This window comes from Pezoporus occidentalis, unplaced genomic scaffold (assembly GCF_034315485.1).
Source record: "Pezoporus occidentalis ecotype Australia unplaced genomic scaffold, CSIRO_AGI_Poc_V1 ctg7, whole genome shotgun sequence".
NCBI classification, from domain to species: Eukaryota; Metazoa; Chordata; class Aves; order Psittaciformes; family Psittacidae; genus Pezoporus; species Pezoporus occidentalis.
The window spans coordinates 2601594-2616452 of NW_026916052.1; the positions used below are offsets into that span (position 1 = coordinate 2601594).

General features: G+C 36.4%; 1 protein-coding gene across 8 annotated transcripts in view; it reads right to left on the reverse strand.

The window, feature by feature from the left end:
- Positions 1 to 747: 747 nt before the first annotated feature.
- Positions 748 to 14859, reverse strand: part of FAM120B (family with sequence similarity 120 member B) — a 52664-nt gene continuing 38552 nt past the window's right edge. For 7 of the 8 annotated variants that reach the window (XM_062641913.1, XM_062641916.1, XM_062641914.1 and 4 more), the window contains 5 exons: positions 12071 to 12277; positions 9027 to 9135; positions 7668 to 7781; positions 4113 to 4191; positions 748 to 1951 (listed from right to left, as the gene is read on the reverse strand). In XM_062641913.1, the coding sequence (XP_062497897.1) occupies positions 4130 to 4191; positions 7668 to 7781; positions 9027 to 9135; positions 12071 to 12277 (492 nt within the window). In that variant the 3' untranslated portion in view covers positions 748 to 1951; positions 4113 to 4129. The remainder of the gene's footprint in view (positions 1952 to 4112; positions 4192 to 7667; positions 7782 to 9026; positions 9136 to 12070; positions 12278 to 14859) is intronic. The other variant, XM_062641910.1, reaches the window with a different exon arrangement.

Sequence of the window (14859 nt, forward strand, 5' to 3'; positions counted from 1 at the left end):
TCAGTGTTTCAGTGTTTTCTGCAACTCAGACAGATTCCCAGCCTGATAGTGTCACAAATGAGCAAAGTAATGTAAGATGAAGGGTACATAATAAAAAGATGAAAGTTGATAAATGTCTTTCTGTGAGCCACTCTTGCAATGACCATGTCACAGTTTCTGTTGAGTCACAGTTGACAAAGTTATGGATGTTACTGAATGTTCTCTGAATCCCATTCCAGAAATAAAGCTAATATATAAGTCTACAATTTTACTGAACATTTGATGAAAGGCAGCTACCCAGTGCATTGGATACAGAAGACAGTAAGCAGTATAGCCAAACAAGAAGAAAGAAAGTTTTTCCTCACAAATGGAGGTTCCTTCACTTCAAATCCACCTGCCCATGCAAAGTAACCCTGTAGTCCACATATTAAGGAAACCCTATTAGAATGGAACCTTTAAGGTCATGTTCTTGTATATTGTTTCCTTCTACAGTCCATAAGCTTTATGGTACTGTGACCAATTTAAGGTTCATGGTGACAGGAAAGTAGCAACTTTGTTTTGACTTCATGCTTCTCCTTTCACTTTATGATTCCTGGTGGGAAAAAAACCTTTGGCATGGAAATAATAATAAGCAGCTTCTGCTTATGGTCTAACATTAGAAAGAAAAAAAAAAGCCTCACAGAGAAGCTAACAATTCTTCAGTAGTCAGGGTAATTATTACCAACAATTCATAACATACCACAACTAGCACAGCAAAACTCCCACTCCAACAGTATTTAACTTTATTTATTGAGGCCAACCAAAATCTTTTCTCGTATCAAAGCCTGAAGGGGAAATTACCAACAAATTCTGGCACACAATTACATTCTTTTCAAATACACTATTATACATCATGAGATTCCTGAAACTAGAGAACTTTCCATAAAAGTCGGATCACATTATTCTAAGAGATTTTAAGGGGGAAGAAAAGAAAAAGAAAAAAGCGGTTGTACAATTAACCTTTATGCTATTTGAGGCTGAAAGTGCCCAGTCTTGGGTAAAAAGGGGTTCTTCTAAAGTGTTTACAATCATGTTACAGTTAAAAAATGTTACTTTTCTACCATGTGGCTTACTTTCATAGTTTCTCAGTCTCAGAGAATGAGAAAAGGGTACCTAAAAGATTCCAGAAAGTTATAAAATCAGTTTCTATGTACAAAACTGCTATAGCTTTAATGTCCTATTATTTTGGGGCCTTTCAGAGCTGATTCAAATGGATAGTCCTCTTCTGGAATACCTAGAATTCTCTTCCATATGCAGTGAGTCATTTATGAAGTATTTAAGGTTTATTCCAGCCCTTACATCTGTCTTTAGCCTCAAAGTCTAAGTGTCTTAAGACACACTAAGACTTAGACTAAGCCTCTGGCCAGTATAACTTTGGAGGAAATTCTAAATCAATAGAAAAAGGCAGCAGGAATGTCCCTTTCACGACAAAATCCCTGGAATGCAAATCAGACACTGTGCTGTGTAAAAATGGTGTCTGTTCAAACCGTTAATAGAATAGCATAAAGGTTTAACAGAAGAGGCATAACAGTTTTCACCACAGAACCAAATGAATTGATTAAAATTTTGTAGCCTTCTTCAATACCTAGGACTGCCCTCTATTTTTTACATGTAACTTTTTGATGATCATTTTTTATAAGCATGTCAACCAGGTTTTTGCAAAGTGCCCCAAACAATACTTTGTGGAACTTAAACTGTATAATAATTGTTTCACAACACTCCATAATTTACTTCTCTAAGCTACAGGCTAGAAGCAAAAAGTATAAAAATAAAATGGAACTGAAAATGAGGCATGATAAACTTCTGATTAGACTCTCCCACTACCAGTTTCGAAACACTGATGAAGTTTTAATGATTTTCAGCATACAGCAATTCATAACACATCTTGTTCTCTTAGCCATTTTCATCCACTTCCAGTAATGAGCAGGATCACCTGGGTGATTTAAAAAACAAACAGTTGTGAGGAGACAAGACACATGAACATCAACACTGAAACAATTTTAGAAGTTATAGCCTGTTGCAGTGTAAGATTTAGTGATCCGTATTACACAGCTGATTAAACTACCACAAGGACGCATTCTAGGTTTAGTGATCAATGTATTAATTATCCAAATCAGCATCTGAAGTTCTGCAAGTCTTAACACAAGCACTAAGTTTCACAGCATCTGCTACTCTCTGTCAGGATTGGTCATGAGATAGTTTTTAGATTTAATTTTCAAATGCTTATAAAAATAAATACAATTATATACAATAAGAAGGCTAAGAGTGAGATACAGTTTCTGTATCAGTAAAATCTAGAATGATCATTATGAGAGCTACACTAACAAGATATTGGTCAGTATTATTCAAAAGAAAAATAGTCCAAAAGAGTGGATTTTCCAACATGATAAACATTAAGGCCACAGTTTTCTGTGGAAATACAAGATTTTGTTCACATGCAACACCACTGACTTTACCGTTTGAATTATCATCATCAGTGACTCAACATGGTCTTAGGAAAATCTGCACACTGTATCAAATTTCAAATCTTGCTCTTAACATTTTGCCTCTATCTTTGGATATCCCCTTTTTCGGCTGCATATATATTTTTTTTTTTTGAGAGAAGGAATGGGACACCAAACTTTCATTTCTCTTTCATCTTATACCTCCTGTATGAGAAGAAGAGATGTTCTTACATAACTTCACGCACTGAAAATGCTGAAGTCAAAACTAAAGATACTGCAATTCCAAAGCACATAAATAGCTGAAACCCCATCAGTTCCATAAACATTCGCTTGAGCCAACCCCATTCAAAGCTTGCTAAAAATCTAAGAAAAGCATGAAATTGTTGAAGATTACCTAGATGGAGACAATTATCAATTAGGTTGAGATGAAGATCAGTAAAGAGATAAACACAGTTCTAAGTGTGTCACCCATTTTCTATGTGACATAAAGTGTTGTTGACACTGTCTTCCTCTAGTACAATTTTTATACTTCATGATTTAAAATGGGATTTCTACATAACTGCCTAATATTTTTAGCCTGAAGATAATAATTAAGTAAAGTACCTCTGATTATTTTTAGCTGAATGGGTATGCAAATGGAAGACATAAGAACGTTGTTGCAATCTCTAAAACAGTTCCTTCATAAATACAAGTAATGACTTGAAGAGGGGCTTTTGTAGTACCAATTTACCAACATATGATCCTATGGTGCTGTTAAAAATTGCATGTGCTCTGTTATTTTACAGTTCTTTAGCATTATTTATATAACTCCATTTATAATGAACTAATTTTATAATAAAACACACACATCCATGAAATGAAATCACAAAGTGAAATAAAGCAACTTTTAAGAAATAATTCTGAAGGTGTTTAAATTAGAATTCTGGACAGGAAAGAAGACTTAGCTCTCTTAAGTAAGTTTACAGAAGTAAGTATGACAGATTCTTTCTCTCCTCAGCAGTGATGTGGGTCCCTGTGGTTCTCAGTCAGCTGAGATACACAGACAAAGGTATTTAACTAGAAGTGCCAAAAGTAATAGCAATTTTTTTTTTTTTGCATTTAACAGGAAGGTGATCTTGGTTCATTGGTAGATGATGTTGACATCAGTAATATCATGTTTCAAATTTTTCAATGGGTTTCGGTAACAATGGTGTAACACTTAAAGATATAATCCACAATTAAGACACAAACTGCTGTGAATTAACATGAACCACAATTCAGCAGGGATATTCATGGTAAGTAAACTCTTGTAATACACGTCTATAACAAAAATATGCAAACCTTATAGTTTAAGTCTTAAAGCTTGTAATCAGGAATATCTAACAATATAAAAACACTTCAGACTTTGAAGTGCCAAATGGACAAAAAAATGTAGCTATACTGGGATGCTATTTTGCTTCAGCTGGTGCCTTTAACTTCAGTTTTAATGATTCTGATCTCATAGCAAGCTTAGACCTAATGTAACAAGTGATTAACAAGCTGAATAGCCTCAGCTTTGAGCTATTTCCTCCACAATCACATGGTTCAGTTATTCTGTAAAGTCCATGAAAAGACAATCTCATAAACAAAAAATATCTCAATGGTAACTACCCCATCATCTCAGTTTGCTACCTGAACACTTGTACTCCTCACCGAGAAGGAACATGGAATCTTCTCCTTCGGTCTGGATGACATGATCTATACTCTCTACCTGGAGGGAGGGGAGGATTTAAATGTTTTTAATTAAGATTAAAGCAAGAATATAAGAGCTTATTCAGATAGTCTGAAAGAAAAACTACATTTATATAAATATTAAAAAAAGAACATGTCCCTTTCCAGTTCATGTATAGTTATGGCTATATTTTGAGATGTTGGAGCACAGTCCCTGGCAGCATTGCTCTTAAAGCACTTGGCCCACTGCAACTGTTAAATCTAGTCCAACTCATGGGTCGGGATAGTGAATCATACAGGTCATACAGTGTGGCTGATAGATCAGACCACGTGAATTCAGTAAAGTAAAATATACTATTTAGTGTCAGACTTAAGCTGTATTAACAAACGTTTTCATACTGGTTTAAGTGTGCCTGTGTACAGTGCTGCTTCAGTTAGATTTCTATAAGCAAAGCAGTACTCAAAACTCAAAATGAAATCTTTTTTCAGCACCAAAATTCTGTCAAGTCCCACCTACTTTCCAGTTCCATCAAAATCTTGTTAACCAGAAATATGCTTGAACACAGAGTATGCAGCGTAAGTGTGGAAGCCTTGATTAAATACACAAAATCATAGAATAGATTGAGTTGGAAGGGACCTTCAAAGGTCATCTAGTCCAACCCCCCTGAAATCAGCAGGGACATCCTTCAACTAGATAAGGTTGCCCAGAACCACATCCAGCCTGGCCTTGAATGTCTCCAGGGATGGTGCATCCACCACCTCTCTGGGCAACCTGTGCCAGAATTTGACCACCCTCATTGTAAAAAATTTTGTCCTCACATCCAGTCTGAACCTCCTCTCTTTCAGTTTAAAACCATCACCCCTCACCCTATTGCAAAAGGCCCATCTTTCTTATAAGCCCCTTTTATAGCAAATGAATTTTTTTTTCCCTTTCTTTTTTATGTTAATTTAGATCTAGGGGGTAATTTATATGCTATGACAAACACTATAGGTGTTTATCAGCTGGACTGTGGAAGAGTGGCAAAGACACATAATAGCCAATATCATGATTTCCACAGTTGTTAGTGCTCAGTTTATTTTCAGCTATTTGTAGAATGAGGTAACGATGTGATTCAAAATAATGTATTAGTGGTTTTAACTTCTAATTAATGAAGTTTTGTCTGCCAATAGGCTATATGGCATAAAATGTGGTGTTTCAACCATGAAACTAGAATCTGTAAAGTCATGGTTTGCTACAGACGTCTATGCTACCTTGGGCAAGGCTTTGAAACTCAAAGATTATGAAGTGCTGCAATGCAGTTTCATATCTCAGTAACAGAAGCCTAACCTTAAATTTAAATTAGATACCTAAGATCTGTCTAACAAGCATCAGAAAAGGACAGACACTCAGAATAGGATACACAACAGCCAACATGCTAAATAGGAAATCTTCCAAATTAACAAACAAGAAACACTAAAGGAAAATCTACCTCCCTGTAAGGCTTAGATGTTCTGCTCTGGGTTACATGGATACACTCTCCATTTGTGACACACATACAAGAAATTTATGAAAAGAACTTACAATAAATAAATATTTTAAACCCCCAAACCACCCCATTCACCCGAAACCAGAAAAATCCCACAGCTGAACTCCATTCTCTCAAAATACAGGCAGAGGATGAGATGTTAATTACAACAAATCAGAGTTTAGTATTCACCATAAAATGAGGGAAGCCTATGTTCAGTTCTCGTTCTGCCTAAGCAGAATCAAAACATCATTTCAGAGAAATACCAGTGCTTCTTAGCTTTATGCTTTCTGGGTGGAGGCTCTCTTTCCTCCACTGTTAAAGTTGAGACCATGTCACAAAATCCTTAAACATTAACAGATAAGAGAGAGCAAAGGCTGCGTAATGGTTAGGTACGCTTCTGACACAGAAGATATGGGTCCCGTCCTTTAATTTTTACTGCATTTAATCCGATGATTTATGTATACTATGCAACAGCAGGAACCATAACAATATACCATGGGAATGTACATAAAGGATGGGATAGATAGGTAATTTTACTAGGAAGTTTTATCACATAAGCTATCATGGAACACAAAATCGCTACTTTTTCATTCTTTTTTCTCTCTCTTTACTGAGACACATACATATAGCAGAGAAAAAGCTACATAATGAAGCAACTCATTGCTTCATAAGCAACTCATTGCAACTGCTGTCTTAATATTAGCAAACCCAGGAAAAAAACTTCATCAAAATGAGTCATCTTGGCAGATCAGCTTAAAAGGAGCTCTAAAACATCGCAGGGCTCTTTTGTAAGGACAGATACATTTTCCCAATAAATCTGTGTTAATTATAACAGAGGCAATTTGACTGCACTTATGGGATCATGTTTTAAGAGTATCCTGAGGGTAGTAAATAGGTCTAGTGTAGAAGAAGCCAAGATGTTTTAATAATGCTACTGAAACACATTCATAACACTGTTCAGCACAGTTACTGTGGAACATGCTTTGTGAAATACATGTAGTTATAATATCTCTGGAGCTGGTCAGAGATGACCCAACCCCTGAACAGCAGGCTTCTTGAGATGAACATGATACCAATGATCAGTTTTGTTTCTGCTCCTGGTCAGCATACATACTCTGTATTTTAGCTTTACATTTTACATACATGATCAGTCTTTTTCTGTGAATCAAATGATAGTATCTCTCAAGTCTACAACAGTGGCAGCTGAATTAAACTTTATTGGATTTTTTTATCATTTAGCCTTCTTTAGTTATATCATAAATCTCTGCAAACTTCACCCAGAAACACAGAAGAAATTTAGGCTCTACAAACTTAATAAAATATTTGACCTTTGTTAGACACTTCTCTTTCTTTTATTTTTGTTAATCTATATGTATATGCTTTAACTCATAATAATGAGAAAAAAACTGAATTATGACAGCTCCACAGTGTTATCCACAGTGATGCTCCACTGAAATGATTGTTCTGTTCAAGAAGTGAGATTGGTGGATAATTTAAGATTAATGCCAAGATAAGATAGAACTTGCGTTTGCACTACTTAGGCAACGATCTGGAAGCTGAGACCCTGATCTAGAAAACCACTCCAGAATGTTTTTAACTTTATTCACATGCTTCAATGTTTTGTTGAAGTATGAACTACGATCTGCAGCTAAAGACTTCAGACAGACACTTCCATACAGCTGTACCAATTTGCTTTACAACTATTATGATTTTAAATATAATTCAGCTGAGACCAAGCATGGAAAGTTTAAATACATAAAAGGTTTTTTTTTGCCAGAACATTGTGAGTAGAAGATGACTCCAGATTATAATGCTACACTCTTCCTCACCTTGCATAGTTAGCTTTTGCTAATGGCAGTACACAACTATAGCTGATACAAGTTTTGTTAGATTGCTGTAGTCACAGGATAACTGCATACATATAAATGCAATCTCATATAGACACAGAGCTGTCACAGTGTTGATAGAGACAATTCGAAATACACACATGTGCACACCTTTTTTTTACCTTGTGGTTGAGGATTTCTCCACAGGAACCCCCTCGTCTGGTTATGATATGGAGGAACAAAAGAACTTCTGTGTATTTGTTGGAACCTGGGATTAAATTCTCTTTGCAGTGTTCCTGAAAAACAGTATTTACTAAGCAACTCTAACTGTAAGATTAAAGGAAATAAAAGAGAGAGCATTCTTTTTTTGGAAACAACATTTCTTAGTTTTATGCCAAAATACTTATGCACAATTACAATTTCTCCAAACTAAAGTTAGACTAATAAGCATGGGTCTGTCCTTCCGTCTATGCACATCATGATTACAAGCTGTTAACAAGTGTATCTGGAAACCAGATCAAAATTATATGACACAGATTTGGAGACTGCAGTCATTACAACAAACAGAAATCTCTGTCCAAATTGAAATCACAAATCATAACTATAATGGTTAAGTACAGCTCTCAAGCAATAGCAGATGCTAACAAGGTCTGGTATCATAAATTACCAACAGATACGTTTAGTTTTGGATGTCCAGCACCAGTATGGTGTAGTACCACAGCAGAAGTATCACTGACACGTAATGCAAAGTACTGAACTAACAGAAAATCACTCTTGTTTAATTTGCTCAAGGAATTTTGAAGGGGTAATTTTTATCTTCACAGACACACCTGATCAGGTATTAAGCAGGTAATAAACTTAATAGCAGCATAAGCACTGTGATTCAGTATGAATTATTTTGAAGCCTCAAAATCCCTAACATTCAGAGTGATCAGTGAATGGTGCTAAAAACCTTTCAGATGTTTTTTCCCCCCTAAAAGTCAGGCAGATCAAGTGGGAAAAACAAATGTCTTTAGTAAACTGAGCCATAAAGTTGACAGGGGTGGAAGCAAAGTCTTGGGTAGAGGGAAAAAAAAAGGCATTGTCCAGGTTGCCCAAAAGCCTGTATCAGTCAGTCCAATAAAGAGTATTCTCTCTTCAGTGCCTCACTTGGACCTTCAACTATCAACATTAAAATAGCTTCCCTGAGGGAAAGAAGAAAAAAAAACCTCTGAGTCATCTAATTCCTTCTATAAATTAACTTTAGCCACTGAGTAAATAGCAGTGATGTTTCAGTCAGTGAGAGATATTTTATTTACTGCATATATCTCACTACCTGTGTAGCTAGATGGAAATACTATTCTATTCAAACTTGGGTAATCCGAGTCACGTAAATTCCTGAAACCACAAAATATTTTCCCAGATCTCTCCTTTGGTTTCTTGGAGAAAGATCTTACAATTTCATTGGCTTGATGGGCTGCCTATGTAAATGCTGCTGCTGTTGAAAGATAATTGAGCTTATCAATATATTGACTTATTGAGAAAATCAACACAATGCCAACCTGTGATAAATCCATTCCCTCTTGGTCTGCTGTGTATTGTTCTTTTCTTTGCCATGCAAGCCTTGCAAATGAAAGACTTCAGATTCTCAAAGGGTGTATACAAAGATTCCTGCAGACAAGAGGGTTAAAAATCAATGGATGTGCTGCTTTTCTCTCTTCAGGTGCAGCACAAATAAATCACATATACCACAACTTAGTCACACTCATGTATATATGAAAGTGGTAGATCTGGTTCACATTTTTTTTTCAGGAAACAAAGTTCAAATATTTTGTATTAAAAGTGGATTCTTGGAGAGATGAGTAGAGGAGAAAGCATACCATCTACACTGACCCCATTAGGTAATTCGGTTTTAATTTAAAAAATTTGATCATGAACATATTCATTACTGAGAAGCACAATAAGAAGGCTAACAATGTGATAACATCATTGCCTCACTGCTTTATGAGACTATTATATCCAATTTTCTGTGTGGATAAACAAACTAATATGATTACTGTTATGAAAAACAGAGAACTAGATAAGATGAGCTTAGCATATTTTTTTTTAAAAGCAAGATGGTTCTATTTTTGATTCTTATCAGAAGCTATCCATTTTTTATCTTTAATAGCTGCTAGGCTACAAAGAGCTCAGCTACACAAAAACCGGTCCACAAATATATCAACTGCATATAATTTATACATTTTCTTCTTTTGGTAAAAGAATCTGCTGGAAGTAAACCCTAAAATGTTCAAAATTTCTGGTATACATGTAAATGTTTAACCAAGATTGTATTTCTACTGCAATTTTCATAAAGCTATAAAATGAATTTAAGCCCATCATAATCCAAACAATGATTCTGAGATCTCCCTGAAGTAATGTAACTATCCAGATCATAGAGAAGGGGCCTTAGGAGTTAGAAGACAAGCACCAAACACCAAAAGGAGTAATTTCTTCTTATCCTATTACTTATCTTTTCTAAAATAAAAAAATCCCATGTAGAATATCTGTTTTCTGAAAACAATGCTGTCACTATCATCAGATTAGATTTATGGTGCTCAAGGGCAGATTGTTAACACAGAAGTGCTGAAAGATCTTGGCTTCCAGCAGTACATTAAGCTCTGCCAGAGACTAAGTACCAGCTGAACTTATAATAATAGGAAAAACCAATCACATATGCTTGTTGCCTTGCCAGTGTCCCTAGCTAAACTGGCATCTCTTGGCAATTCTCCCCCAAACAGTTCTTGTCTTGAACTGATAAGACGGAAAGCTATTTTATTGGTCTGGGAGCTATCTCTGCCATATATGTACCATAAAATTGTACCTAAAAAAGAAAAAGGTATTTAAGCTACTCTAAAAATTCACAGGGCTAGGCTGTTCTTTCCCACAACAGAACCGTTTATCTGGGGTTTGTTTAAACTAGAGTATCAGGCTTTCAAAACCCTAAGCCAGATATTTTAGTTGATCAAGAAAATTTCCAACTCTGTTCTAGAGATCTAAGCACCTTCCTTCCTTTAACCTGATCATATCAAGATATTTTCAAATGCTGGCTAAAACATGCGATCTAGCACATTTAAAAAAACCTCTCAGGGAATATCAATTTTCTACAGATACAGACACATATTGTAAAAGTTATTCACTAACCTGAATTCTACCCAAATGGAAAAGAATTATCAGGTTCACATAGATCTGTACAGGTTCATATTTTCCCATTTATTCTTTGGATACTCTACTGCACTGCAAAAGTCCTACATGAAAAACTGGAGGAAGCACTGGCCCAATTCAAAATCTACTGAAATCAACTGACCAATTAATGGGAGCCACAGGATCTGGGTAGAGGCTATAGTCCTAATCATATGATTGATTTCATATGGAAAATATTATCCTCCTTCTCCTCCATGCTGAAAACACATACATTCCACCCACCCACACATGTCCCACTCATCATTGCAGATCCAGATGGTATGTAACTGGACACAAAATTAGAAAAGAAAACTAATTGTACAACTAGTATTGAATGCATGAGATTAAAATCATTGAAAACTGAAAAATGCTGTGTCTGTAATCACTTTTATTTATTTTAACCTCAAGTGATACATGTAATAGCAGGTAAAAACATTTCAAAGATAAAATTTTCAAAAGTAACTAAATGATACAGGATTTTCAGTACCACACTGAAAAGAGTCACATTAATCAAAGGTCTTAAGAGCTATCTACACCGATGAGTACAGATCTACCCAAGCATCTCTCCACATACTCTGTGCCAGTGGAGCATGAGCCAGGTCTCGTCCAAGGCTTCACCAGCATATTCCTACCACCTTGCCCAAAGTCTAGCAGACCCTACCTCTGAGCCTGGCCAGGATGCCACCCTAACACAGCCAGATGTGGCCCATATCCAGCAAGACTCTGCTGCTATGTCCCTGGCCTGGCCTGGGCAGATATGTTTTAAATAATACTGTTTTTATGGTAATATAGCATGCAAATTGTACAAATCTCTAGCCTGTCAAAGTAGGATTGAGAGCTACATAAGTACTTGGAGGTACAAGAAGGTACCTGGTGAGATTCTGAAAAAATACCTAGATACCTACCTTCCTCCAGTTTCCAGTTCCTCTTTGAATTCACCAAACCTTCGACTAGAACTTTAGGCTCCTTAATAACACTCTTAAACACTTTAACAATTACACCCAGTATGTTTACTGAAAGACATTCTTAGTATGTTGCCTAAAATCTTAAAGGAAAAAGATCTCTTAATATCTTAGTATGAGAAAACTATTACAGGAATTATCATATTTTGAAATATGACAAGCATTTTGACACTTCCTTATATTATTTTTCTGAGCAACAGAAACAAAAATAAAGGTAAAATCATAGCTTCCTTCATAGTCTCAGTATTTCTATCTTCTTAGTTTTTTTTTGTCAGTGGAGAGGACGAAAAAGGAATAAGGAAGAGAGGAAAAATACAAAGAAAGTGGACCAGTGTAAACATGAATATTAAAACAATAAACGAACATGGACAGGTACATTTATCAAAGAATACAGAACTGTCTAAGAGGATGCAATTACTCACATTGCCTTCCAAAAGCTCCTCCAAAGAGCAACCTCGATGTGACTGCTGGTATTTTTCTTGGAAAAGTTTTCCATCAAACACCTGCCAAGGCATCAAATCATCCATTCTGAATGGAAAGCCACAGGCACTATTGGCCATCAGCAAAGTTGAAAGGCCACGAACAATGACAGCACCAAGATGCACACCTCTGGAGTCCACCTGCGCAAGCTGTGCACATAAGAGAAACCAAAAAAGGGAGACCTCACAAATCAGGAAATATAAGCAAACCTACCACCACATATACCCATGCAAGCAGAAGAGCAAAGATAAACAGTCCCAAAGTTGTGACAATGATGGTCCTCTACTGAACAGTAGAATTCATCAAAGGATTCTGTATCTAGGTTTATTTAATAAAATGGAAGTGAAGTTTGTTTTAATAAATACAGCATCTTATTCAAGTTTTTAAGACAGAAACAGTCAGAATGAAAATGGAAAGACAAATAAATGGCTATTCTCCATAGCATTTCTGAAGAATTAGCAGTTCCCCCCCGAAGAATTCTGCTAGTAGAATGTAAAACATGAGCTGGGAGTATAAAATGATGTATACAGTGATTCACTTGACCTTCCAAAGTTTGACCAGGCAGGAAATGTTACAGAACTTAGAGATCATTGAAATTATGAGATTTGACAGAACAAAGTTTGTTGTGCCCAGGCTTTTTTTTTTTAACACTCTAAAATTTCCTCTGACTGTAGTCTGAAAGTCAAATTATTTCACTTCAACATGGATGTCTCCAGAAGAAATACTGGAACAGTGTGAAGACATCCAGAAAATACAAAATGTGAAACTCAACAACACAATTAAAACTCATGGCCAAAATAAACTTGATGGGTGAATTTAACATCCTGCTGTGGCAGAGAACAGCAAACTATAAAAGCCTTGAATTCAATATGGGGAAAACTGTGATTTTAAGTACTGTGTAAATTGTACAAAGCTCCTCAGTGGGGAATGCCTCTTCCACAGTCTGTACTGAAGCAGTTTGTCAAGACCAGGAGGGATTCATAACAGTGTGGCCATCAATACTGTCATCTGTGGCAATTGTTGTACCCTTACAGTACAGTTTTCCTTTCAGTATAAATTATACTAGGAATAGAACAGCATTCAAAATAGTCTGGAACAGAAAGGACAAAAATGTGGCTCAAGTTTGTCTTAGTCCTAACTCCTGGAGAACTGTGAAGTGTTTGCTTGAAATGCACTGGAAAGGGTTGGCCCATTACTAACAAAACCAACATCTTGTATCTTGAAAGACCCCCAAAGGACTTAAAGGTATGCACATACAGCACCAGTGCCCTATTTAAAAAAAAATGGCAAGTAATAGCAGACAACAGGAAATGTACTGTCAGAACATTTTCCTCCCTAAGGCCTGCATAAAATCAGGAAATCTTTGCTACCATCATGGAGCTACAAAGCTTGCACCAAAAGAGACAAACAATAAATTATTTGGAGAATATAGCTAGACCCTGGTCAAGGACTTAGGTTTTCTGTATTATTAAATGAGCTGAAGTCTGTTGTATAATTTGACTATGTGAAACTGGCTTCTGTGAGAGGGCTCCCACTAACCACAGGCAAGGGGCAGTAGGGTTCTTTTAAGGTGACTTGAAGATATGAGGTGTACCTCCACTGGCTGTTTTTTCCACTGTGCAAAAGCAAAGAGGACCTAGAGATGACAACGCAGGCAAAAGATACCAGGAAGGGTGGTTAGGAGCTCTCTGGGAAGAATTTCTGCTTCTAGTGATTCCTGGAAAGGCAACAAGCTGGCCACCAGGGCACTGACCCAACACAACACTCAATACTTGAAATTCACCCAATACAGATAACTGAAGACAACTACTGACATCCAGATAAATGTAGACAATATAAGCTAATTTGTGCATCCACTTAGAATACGAAAGGCCCATTCGTTTTCTGACCGTGACACTTCACACTTGAGTAAAAGTGACCTTCTTCTCCCCGCCCTTTAAAACAAAAGTATTTTCAGTATGGGATCAGGCTATTGAGTTTCAGGAAGTTACTGTCTCCAGATGTAAGCTGTCATTTTGCTGGCTGACACTAGTAACTACATGCACACTCATAACTCTCTTGCTCTGGCAAGCAAAGCAGGCCTTTGAAAACCATTTAACAATGCTGAAAGGTACTTGAAAGAGGAATGAGGTTTAAGTGAGCCAATATTACTGGTACTAAAGTAGACTGCAAGAACACACACAGCCAGTTACCACGTTGCATCTGAAAGATGCTTATGTTGCACTAGCCAGACTGTTTCTGATCAAACCTTAAGACCTGCTAAGGAAATGAGTCCACATCATTACAAGCTTTAAAATGGAATCTGATTGGTTTGTGATCACACAGTGAAACTTTACAAGCAGGAAATGCAAAGAGAAAGAACTGCTGGGAATCCTCAGAATTCTCCCCCCCCCGCCTTTTTTTTTTTTTTGTTAACTAATCCAGCTAGGGAACTCTCTCAGAATTTACGCATCCTGGTCTTGTTCACAATGCAGCAATAAACTGAACATTAAATAACTTCAAAAAAATAGAGGATTTTGACAAGCAGTACAGCTTTCCTATTAAGCTACAAGGAAAATGGATGTCAAGCTACAATTAGCAGTAGGGGTCAACAACAGCAGCACACCAACACTGAATCAAACTTGACCAAACTCATATCAATATGATTTATACCACCAGTAGCCTCTTTGTTATAGATCAGTACAAAACCAGACTGAAATTTCGTGTCAAACAAATCAGTATCTTCTGTCAC